This window comes from Cryptomeria japonica, chromosome 5 (assembly GCF_030272615.1).
Source record: "Cryptomeria japonica chromosome 5, Sugi_1.0, whole genome shotgun sequence".
In the NCBI taxonomy this organism is placed as follows: domain Eukaryota; kingdom Viridiplantae; phylum Streptophyta; class Pinopsida; order Cupressales; family Cupressaceae; genus Cryptomeria; species Cryptomeria japonica.
In genome coordinates this window covers 235,917,261-235,928,901 of record NC_081409.1, presented here as the reverse complement: position 1 = coordinate 235,928,901, position 11,641 = coordinate 235,917,261, and the positions used below count along the sequence as shown (strand labels likewise).

The window sequence follows — 11,641 nt, the reverse complement described above, 5'->3', positions numbered from 1 at the left end:
CAGATATGCATATTGCAGTCCTACATCAGTTCCCTGCATATTTATGCTAGAGATCCGATTGTCTGGTAGCCACTTTCACTGACTTTGAATAAGACTGTAGGCATGCAACTTCATTCTCAACCTAATTCTAGTAATTATCGATACAATATATACAGTTATCTGTAATTCAAAACAAAGAAAAACACAGCTCAACAGAGAAAGCTCTATACAGATAAAGAAGTATACATTGAATCAAACTATGTGAATGTAGACAACTTTTGAGAAATAGAAAAGCATAGTCATCCAACCAGCTCCAGTTACACATCTCTATAGCTGAAAAACATAATAAATTTGGGAAGGCACAAATGTAGCATGCAAAAGTCAAAGAAGAAGGAATGCTCATCTTTCATAGGCTCTGATAATTTCCTGTACGTCCATTTTATCATCCACTGTTATTGTTTGTTTCTCAATGATGTCTTCTGTATCAACTGCTAAATTTCCATCCTCCTCCTTGACATTGACACAGCCACCTGAGCATTTTCCCATGTAAACGGTCTCTTCCTTGTCATAATCACTTCCAAGATCAAGCTCAGCACCGTTTGTAGCTTCATCATCATCCATATTAATATAAGCTACTTTAACTCTCTGCCTCCTCCTCTCACCCATTAGCTTTTCAACCTTCTCCTTCCATAGTACAAGTGGACTCTTCTCGATAAGTTCAGAACCTTTATATGCAGTTGTCAAAAACACATGAAATCTCTTCCCCTTCTCTGAGACATAGAAGATTCCAAAATACCGAAGAAGAAGTCTCATTAACTTCTGAGGCAACCTAAACTCCTTATGAAAATGTGTAAGATGGTCTGCAATCAACCTCTTCTCTAAAGTAAAACTTAGAATCTCATGCAAAACAGCAACAGCTCGCTTTTCAAACTCTTTGGATCCAGGGACCAAGTCACTAGGATCTGCGTAAGGAGATAAATATGGCAATTCCTGGAAAATCTGGATTGTTGTATCAGGTATCTTACGCCTTGGGTAATGTGAGGGCCACCTGAGTGGAAAGGGTACGGTCAACAAACCTGGAGATAAATTTCCTTTTCTATGAACATCAAGCTCCTCTGTATTTTCATTTAATTTCCTCTCCAACTCTGTGAAAGCCAAGGCAGGATCCCATGATGTAAGCTTCAGGTACAGGACATTGTCATCTTTCTTAACCACTCTGAAAAAATTTGGAAACTCATAAATCCAATCATTCCTAAAATCATCTGGTAGACCAAAGTCCCGCTTAAAATGGACTAACTTATCAATTGGTAGGGTTTTATCCACAGACATCATCAAGAACCTTCTAATGTAATTAACTGCTGTGCTTTCATACTCTTTCTTGAGCCTCCTTTCTTCCTCAAGTAATGACTCAGCTTCTGCAGTAAACCCACACCATGTAGCCCCACGTCTGTCAGTGTATAACTCGAATATCTTGGGATATCTTCTTAAAAACAAAGGAATCCTGTCACTGCTAGTGATATTAAGGCGACGTCTATAAAATGCAAGGTTATTCAATGTCATGACTTGCTCTGGCTCACACTTCAAAATCTCCATAAGCATTAATACCCTTGAAAGTGGTCCTTGTCTTTTCATCACCTTCTCAAAAGCAGCTTCTTTCTTTTTCTTACTCCTATCCCGCACCCTTCGGCTTTTCATAAATCGTTTCTGGCAATGCCAAGTATCATGCATCAATGGATTCCTCACATATTCATCACTGACGATAGTTACAGAATTAAGAATGTATTTGCAATCTGCTGCAGCTGAAGCAGCAGAAACATTCACGTTTTGAATTGCAAACGAAAAGATTTGCATCACCTTCTTTAATGCCATTACAACATTGACAGTGCAGCAGCAGCATAGACATTTGCATAGAGTACAGAAAATTAAAATTGTTGTATCGCCTTCCTTGATACCACTACAGAATTGACAGTTCAGGACTTCTCATATATGTGAATATCATATTTCATCAAAGGCTTTATTTTCAAACTTTCTCGACTTTTCATATCGAAACAGACTCCCTCAAATTTGATAGCAGATTAAATGATACCAAATGCCTTTATTCAGAAGAAGGGGGTGGACAGAATGCCACTCAGCTGTCCTTCAGCAAAGGACGCACCATGCTATCAAATTCATCCAGGACTTACACCCAACTTCGCCAACATCCATCCAAGCTAAAATAATAATCAAGACAATGTATTTTCCCTAGGGTTCCCCTGGATGTAAAGATTTATACAAATACAAATTCTATCGCCTTTTCTACGATCACCATTCAAGGCATTGGGGTTTAGGGTTTATCTAAATACAAACTGTATTTTCTTTGTACAGTTATTAGAGATATTGAATTTGCTCCGGGGATTCAAATTAAAAAAAACATTGTAGCCCTCCTAAGTATTCTTGCTCAAGGTTTATACTGATACCAAACGTGTTTCTTTTTGCCCTAGGGTTAGGGTTTGAAGTTAACATGAACTCGCGTTTTTCATAAATTGAAAGTATGGAAGAATTTTGCAGAGGCGTACCACACAAAATTGTGCACTGACGCGTAGCTTGATCTGCGCAGGTAATATAATCGATCTTGTGCACTTTGCTAGACCCTCCTAAATCAGTAGATTTTGTAAAATAAAAAATAAATTGCATCAATTACAATTTTTTTGACGGGACTTTTGAACCCGGTGGGATTCTGTGTATTTCCTTCCTTTATTTCATAATTAATTTTATTAATTATAAATCTTAAGCAGAGAATTCTTGAGAAGAGTGAAGATATAGCATTTTTTTTGTTTTGTATTTATTTTGGTATTGAATTCATTGGATTTTAATGTATGAGTTGATTAAACATGATCATTCTACTAGCAAAGAAATCTATGTCATTTTCAAATTTTCATTCAAAAATTTGGAAACTAAACAACTCACTATCTCTAATTTAACTCTTGGATTTAAAAAATAATAAGTAGATATGATATATTTTAAATGAAAATATATGTATATGTTGGAGTTTTGTCATTGATGAAGGAGAATGTTGTGTTAGCTACTGGTTGTCATTGATGTCAACATATTTTTGTTGACTTGTTATGTTGTTCTGGTATTTGATGATTTTGTCTATCATGTTTTGTTTTGCATTGCTCCATAGTTGCAGATATGGATTTGCAGTTTGGGTAGAACACTCATGTATATCAGGCGTACTTGTATTCCAAATTGCATGTATTTTAAAGATCTTCGGAAGGTGAGATACTTGGTTCAAAAATTAAGTATGTCAATTACTCTATTCCTCCATAACAGAACAATGTGTTTTGACATCTGCATTCCTTTAATTGATTGTTTATGATCTTGCAATTTTGGGACATAGTTAAACATTGTGATAACGTGTGTATCCTAGTTGGCAGTATTTTTTTGTTATATCATTTGGTCGACCTATGTAAATGAAACGCATGAAACATATTGTAATAGAGTGTAAGGTATATTTCTTTGTAAGGCATGCATGGTCGACTTGAGATATGAATCAATATATATATGAGTTGTATTCCTTTGATGATGTATGGAAGAAAATGCAAGAGAGAGAGACATAGAAAGAAATTGAGATACAAAGATAGAAGTGCGACAAAGTGATCAAATGTGATTGAAGTAAATAGTTGAAGAGCGAATGAAGTGTGAGAAGTCTATCTACTGAGCTTAATTGGAACTATATTCATGCATATGTAAGATGCAACTTTAGCAATTCATTTTGTTTGTTCTCTTTTGGGCAGTAAGCCCTCTTGGCAATGAGCCTTCATTTTTTGGTAGTGAGCACTTGTAATATTCTATAACTAGTTATATTATATTGAGAGTTAACCCTCTTCGTGGTTTTTCCCTAATGGATTTCCACACAAAAAATCTGGTGTTCTCGTGTGTATGTTGATATGCATGATATCTCTATTTTTGTTGTTCATTTAATCATTCATTCCTTTCGAATTGAAGTGAATCTGCAAAGTAATAATAAGATTGTTTTAAAGATATTCAAGGAATACTGATTCACCACCCCCCCCCCCCTCACCCTCTCAGTATTCCAACTATTCAACAGTATAATGGTAATATTAATATTAATTAATAATAATTTATATCTAGTTTGAAGAGCATAATTTGTATTCATCAATTATGGTATTAGCGAAGAATGTTAATAAACACACTTTGGAAGTTCATGAATATGATATAGTTTGTGGCGAGAAATTAAAGATTAAATTTTGAGGAAGTAAAATGAGCACATACATAGTAGATTTGACAATGTGTAAGTAGGCGTTAAATGCTTCAAGAATTGGATCATGAAAGTGACATTAATTTTTTTCACAAATTTATATTGTTCATGGGTTTGGTATATTTAATTGGAAAAAAATTATGTCAGATTGTATGAATATATGATGGGTATTTGCTTGTATAAATTGATGTTGTTTAATTATTTCGATCATAATACTACTTGATAATGAATGACTTCATCTATGCTACATGCAAGGAATGTAAGGGGAAATTATCCAACTTCTTTCTTTATAGGTATGCATTAATAATTTAAAAAAATCAGCTTCATTGTGAAATGGGACAAACTCAATCGATTAAAAAGCATTTGAGCATTTTTTGTTGTGCATATAAAGTTACCAATGATTGTATTTAAAGGAAGAGATTGTCAAATCTAAACAACTCAAGCGGATAATGAAGGCATGCAAAATTTAAAATTGAAGGAACTATGATGCAAAATGATTAGCTTGCAAAATTATCAACATTTTTGGGGATTGCACAAAGACATAATTTGTGTGGATTTATTATGGTTAAAGGGCATCCCTTTGTAGATAAGTGTGCAGCATATTAACTTTTGATATCATATTTAATGAAAAATATCTTAAAAATACTATTTTGGATCTACCAAAGAAAATACTCTAAAAATGTTTATTCCAAGACTACAAAATCAATCACAGACAATATATTAAATGGAAGCTCTCCTCTATGCTTTATAACTGCCTTATGGTAAGTGTCTCAAATTCATTGACGTAGAATTGTTGCATTTTTTTACTATCTAAAGCATTACTTTTTTTGCAAGGGCATTTCAATGGGTGAACGAATGTAAATTTAATTCAAGAGAATAAAAATGTACATGGATAGCTTGCTATGACTGTAGATGCCTCTATGTGTAATTATTTTTTTTAGGTTAGCTTATGTGGTTTGAATCTCAATTTTTATCTATTTCACTATCTTGGATAGAAACATAAGTGTGATTATATCTCTTAGACAAAATTATAGGCTTGATTGCATCTTATTTGAGTCTCACTTTCACATTCTTTGAATCAAGTTTACATCTAAAAATAGATTGTTTCTCATTACTTGGCTTATGAAAACATTTGAATTTGAAACTTAAGACATATTTCAAAACAAGTCATAAGATGTCAAATCAATCTACTCTAGAATGCATAGTGTCTCTCTTTGAATCTTTTTTATGAAGTTGTGGAAAACAAGGGTCTAACTAAGTTACAAAAACGAATAGAACTTTAATCTTAGCAAATTTCAAAAGATTTTCATTAACTCCAACTTAATACTAATTCAAATATCGTGGCAAGGGAAAACAAAATTCAAAAGATTTTCATTAACACTGCCTTAATACTAATTCAAATATTGTGGTAAGGGATAAAATTTTTGGGGTGGGTGATTCTCATAGATAAATTAGGTGGGCCCCAAAAAAAATTGCATTGTCATGTCCAACTACAATGTAGACTTCAAAGACTCGTCAATTATGACAGCATGCTTTAGATCTTTTTTTTTTTTTATGGAGGTCCAGACCTGTGAGCTGCCAGCCCAGCAAGGGCATGAAGCCCGTGAGCTACCAGCCCAGCGAGGGCCTACATGAAGTAATTTTTGCCACCCGATACGGGGGCTCGAGCTAGTAGGCTGAACCTCTTTGGCTAAGAGCCAAGGACTGAGGGGTATCCATTCCGCCAAATTCGCCCGAGGCACGATCTCGGCCTTGTCCCTTATGATGTCAAAGCCTTGCACTTAGCAAGACTTGATCCCTGGTGGGCTCATTTAGAGCCTTTCAACTTCACCAGTAGATCTAATTTTGATAGTATGAAAGAGGTTATTAAGTGCTCCTAAACAATTGAAAATAATTATACAAACTACTATCATTATCAAAAGCTAAGTTCACTTTTTAACCTAAAATTCAATTTGCTATTTATTTGTGTTACATACTTAGCTTTTTATATCCATCTAGGGTCATATTACAGTGTTTTGTTATTCTTTAAATCCTTATACAAAAGTAGTTTTTGTAAAAAGGTGTACTTTTTACTTTATGCTAACCTTTATTTTTTGAACTACTCTAGCTTTTCCTCTAGGATTAGTTTTTCTTCTATTTTTTTTCTAATATGATACTTTTTTTATTTCATATCTAAACCTTATTATTTTTCGATTGCCTTGTCTCTTTTATATTTGATTACTTGAATGTCAAGACTCATAATTATCTCTAATATTCCACTTAGAAGAAGTCCTATATTGAATCCAATAATGGTCATGCATCAAATCAATTCTCTAATTGTTATAAATCTAAATATGGTGATTAATCTTAACCAAGAAGAGTCATTTTGTCATTATGTGTACCTTGAAATAATGGACAAGAAAGTTAATCCCTAAGATTGGATAGTCTCTCAAGTGTCAAACCCAGGAAGAGTATTACAAAACCTATGTTTGGATTAGGCAATTTATGACCAATCATTGTGGCATGTAAAACTTCTTTCACTTATGGTTCTAAAGACCAAAGGAGGGTTCCATAAAATGCCAAATTATATGATATTATTAAGGCTAAATTATCTCCTTGCTACAAACCATACCCACTATAGAGTATACCCCGATTTCAATTTTCCTCACATATCAATGTGCTGGTTTGAAAATACAAGGTTATGCATTTTTTATGTGGCGAAAAATGCTTATATTGTAGAGGATGTAAAATAAGGATGAACAACTCTTATTATAGGTATGTACTCATGCATTGAAGCACAAGAAAATATATATAGCACAACTAAAAGAAAATGGTTATGATTGATTTGTTTTAATATGTTGGAGTGATGAGAAGTGGAGTTGGTAGCAGATTGGTGCTAATTCCAACAAGGAAACAAAGTTGTGAATTCATTTAAAACATGTAATGATTGGAATCATGGTGTAACACCTTAATGAAGATTTCACTAAAGAATATATTCCTTAGAATAAACAAGTAAACTAGGTTCTACACTTGCATTCAAAAAAATAATTGAATTAACATAATCTTAAATGAGTCTACTTAGTAATCCATAAGTAGACCTAAATATTTCTTTTATTTTTGAAAATACACCATGCAAAATATTTATAGAGTTTTTGCAATCATTAGGTTGGCTAATTGATCACATATATATACATAAATGAACAAAATTCCAATGGAGATACTCAATCAAGGTCAATTTCACACTTTAAATTCATTTTTTAGATATCACGATAAGTTTATTACACATTTGGGATGAACCCAAATCTTCAAAATATAAAAATATGTATTTTCCCTTCATTGGAGTTGAAACCTCCAGATGCTTGCAAGTGTAATCTTATTTCCTCTCTAAATTCATTTTCCCATCCTTTGAACAATGAAAATTAAGGTTCATATACCCCATTGCAAGTCATGATAGAGTGGGAAACATGCAAACATGCATGAAAATCTGAAAAATATGTGACCTCATTTGGTTGGATAACTAATCACATATTCATCAAAAAATTCACACAATTCTAATAGAGACACTCAATAAAGGTTTTTTCCACACTTTGTCTATTAAAATGTAACCCCATTGTGAAGTCCTCAAAAGCCCAACCACAAGCCTAAAATCTACAAACAAAAAAAAAGTCAACAACACTAATGGAGCTCTAAATCAAGTATGGAAACAAAATAAATCAAATTATACCTTCACACACATGATAAGATTTACTCCATTGTTCTCCAATCCCTCAAGGCCTTGTGGATAATAGTATTGACTCTCATCATTAAGCACTAGCACAAGATGACATAAAGAAATGGAGTGTGCTTGGTTGATGATGCAAGCATGATAGCAATATGATGATGAAAGCAATGATGTAATTTCTTAGCAAATTTCAACATAATAGATGTAGATGCTAGTTGTCAATGATCAAATGAGAGAGAAAAGCCTCTTTTATAGAAATCTCCAAGAGAATCAAGGGCTTAGACTAAGAGGTTAAAAGATGAATGGTCATGATTAAGAGGTTAAAGGAGAATGAATAGGATTAAGAGGTTAAAGTGAGGTGGAGGGATAATATTAAAAGGTAAAGAGGGAGTGAATAATATTAAGAGGTTAATTTGAATGAAGGGATGAGATTAAGTAATGGGTTGAATTTTTGAGTTCAATGAATCTAGATATGTGAAGAAAGGACAAAGTGAGACGCTTGTCACATGACTACAAATTTAGATTATGATCCATGTGAACAAGTTGAAGGGGTAGGATTTAGATAGGAGAGGATAATGAATTAATTAAATGAATAGGACAGTTTTCTTAATTAATAGTAGAAAAAGGTGGAATAATTAAATAAATAATAAATATTTATTTAATTTAGGAGAGGAAGACTAATAAATTAATTAAATATATATAGATGTAGAGATTATCTGGGTTATGGTCTCGGGTAAGGCCGAAGGTTTTTTCACCTCCGCTCTTTCCTACCGGCGCTCGCACGAGTGGAGTATTGTAAACTTTTAAAAATGATTAATAAAATTCTTGGCCTCGACCTCTTACCGATCAAAAAAAAAAAATTAATTAATTAAATAAATAAAAAATATGTATTTAATTAATAGAGGAAAAGGCTAAGGAATTACTTAAATAAATTTAAAATATTTATTTAATTAATAAAATAAATACATTTGGTAAAATAATTAAATAAATAATAAATATTTATTTAATTAAGTGCATAAATGTTTAGGTGTCTACATTTTGCCCCTCTTCGAGACAATGCAGTTTATTATATTGTTTCAAAGAAAAGTATTAAGTGGTACATGCCCCAAGTAGGAAAGTGGTATGCCCCCTTGAGAGATTGGACAAAAAAATGGAAAATTTGGGTAATCTCTTGATAGGAAGAAGGAAAAAGGTTAGTAGGCTAGAATGTAGGAAATAGAGAAAATGGGAATAGCCTAGGCAAGTCCAGGGGAGATTATGACAACATGTTAGAGAGAGATTATGGCCACAAAGCCTATATATAGGAGGGTTGGGGTTGGTTTAGTTTCATTTGCACCCTTCGCTTTAGAGAGCACCTTGTGATAGAGTAGAGAGAGATAACAATGAAGATGGTTGATTTTCTAATTACAAACCACTGCTTTGAGTGCATCTGATGATCTGAGGAACCAAAGGATTATGGTGAGTTGAAATGTATCTAACCCGTAGGTCCTTAGGTAGTCATAAATGCATCATTAATAGGCTAGAAAGTTAGATTTTACAAATGTACAATATGATGCAATTATCATCAAAATTATCACTTTTGGCATGATTTTGCATAATTATAGTTGATTATGGCATAATTGTAGTGCAACTATGAAAAATGTAAGATACCTATGAAACTTAAGATATTGTGCAATCACTATATTTTTATGTGGAAATGATTATAGCTACACAATAGGTCAATGAATTAGATCATTTGATAAAAAGTGGCACAATTATTTTATAGAGTTGCACAATTGAAAAAATTGCACTACTATTAGGGGATTATACACAATTAATGAAATGGTAGAGTTGATCGAGTTTGATAGACTATTAGGTTGATAGCTAGGATTGAAAAAGGTTTGATTGATTGACACATTGGTTGGTTTGATTGTAGGAGAACTTGGATATGATGATGTCAGGAGAGAGGCATCCTTTGACATAGATGATGCAACCCTTGTTGATAGAGACAAATCAGGATGTACTTGGCTCAACTGAGTTATGGCAGGCAGTTTTCATCCCCAAGGTTTGGGATAATCTCAAATTATTGATAGCATTGGTAGAGAGGTGGCACATCGAGCACAACTCATTTCACCTACCCATATGTGAGATTTCAATGAAACTTGATAACATGTGAAGGATTAAATGAATCCTGATATTTGGAGAGAAGGTCACTTATGATACTACAGGAGGAAAGGAGACTTTGTGATGAGCTTTTGGAGAGGAGGAATTTGATGCACTAGGTGGGGAGGTTAGTTGGAGGATGATGGTACCATATTATGTATCACTATCATTGATATTAGTAGGGGTGATCGGGGGATCGATTTGTTCCAATAGGAGATCATGTGGATTGTCAATAAGTTGGGGTGCACTCTAGAGAACATGTTCGCGGATGGGACTTGGTTGAATGGGGGTTGTGCCTATTGGCTCATCTCTACAATAATTTGCATTCTTTTATGTATCAAGGTGGAGAGAGCTTAGTAGTGGGGGTGACTACTACATATATGGGCTTAGGAGAACATCATAGTGACTAGACTTATGTGCATAAATTTTAGGGGCATTGGACAACCATATGTCCACATGTATGGAGGTATTATGTCCTATCCTAAGCTAGGAAAGCTAGAGTATTGGCATCGATTGATTAATGACTTGAATATCATGATATGGAGACCCTATTTGGATTGTGAGGACTAGGAGGATGATGATGTAAATTTTCCCTTTGTGTTCTAGACTCAATGTTTGATAAGTAGGGAACCTTACATTATTGGGAGACATCTATCAGGTTAAGTTAAAAGGTAGTTTGGTCAAGTGTAGGGTATGCCACATGGTTCACAGATGTTTGCATGGACACTCGAGGAGAGGGACTGGTGGGGACCTACTTTGTTCTATGACATGGTTGTAGTAGATTTTCAAGCCTTAGTGTTGCAACCATGGAACTTTCTCGGTGAGATGTGGTGGATGCATGGATGATGATAGAGTTCAAGGCTTGATTCACAACACAGTTTTGCATGATTGGTAGGGCCTAAAGAGTTGATGTTGAGACTAGATGATGAGGAGGAGCCACCACCTAAGAGACAAGTTAAGAGGAGGAGAGGGAATGATGACTAGGTTAGAGGGTGAGATGATGATAATAGATAGGGAGGGGGAGTAGATGGAGGTTAAGGAGGAGGGGGTAACAAACAAGTACCAATTCAATAGGTGGCAGTGATTCCACACCCTCTTAGAGGAAAAGTGAGACCCCTAAGGTAGCCATAGGGTTAGGGAAAGGATGATAGAGACACATGCATAGTAGCCCTTCAGGCACATGTGACAATAGGGTCGAGTAGAAAGGTTACAAGCACAATTGGATGCCAAGAATGTGTAGATAGTTGCATTACACGGATAGATGGATACACTTGTGATAGAGAGGGATATTGTTATTACCAAGTATGGGAGGGTAGAGGTCAATCTTGAGAAGGGACATGCAATTGTGCGGGTGGACACAACAAGCACTATATGAGAGTGTATTTGGGTTCGTCAAGAGGCACTCTACTACCATATGTTATATGAGAAGGCGATACTAATAGAGAAAAGGGTATGGAGCTTTGCATACATTTTTTAGGGCAAGTCTAAAAGGACAAGTATGTAGAGTGCAATGGTCATGGGGCCACCACCACCGCGATCACCACCTGGGTTAGGAGGAG

The 11,641-nt window shown here is 34.5% G+C and overlaps 1 protein-coding gene across 1 annotated transcript; it reads right to left on the bottom strand.

Moving 5' to 3' along the window:
- Nucleotides 1–206: 206 nt before the first annotated feature.
- On the bottom strand, nt 207–2,537 carry LOC131063359 (protein WHAT'S THIS FACTOR 1 homolog, chloroplastic). The gene has a single exon (XM_057997145.2). It carries the CDS (start codon nt 1,846–1,848, stop codon nt 379–381), a length of 1,470 nt encoding a protein of 489 aa, XP_057853128.2. The 5' UTR covers nt 1,849–2,537; the 3' UTR covers nt 207–378.
- Nucleotides 2,538–11,641: the final 9,104 nt, after the last annotated feature.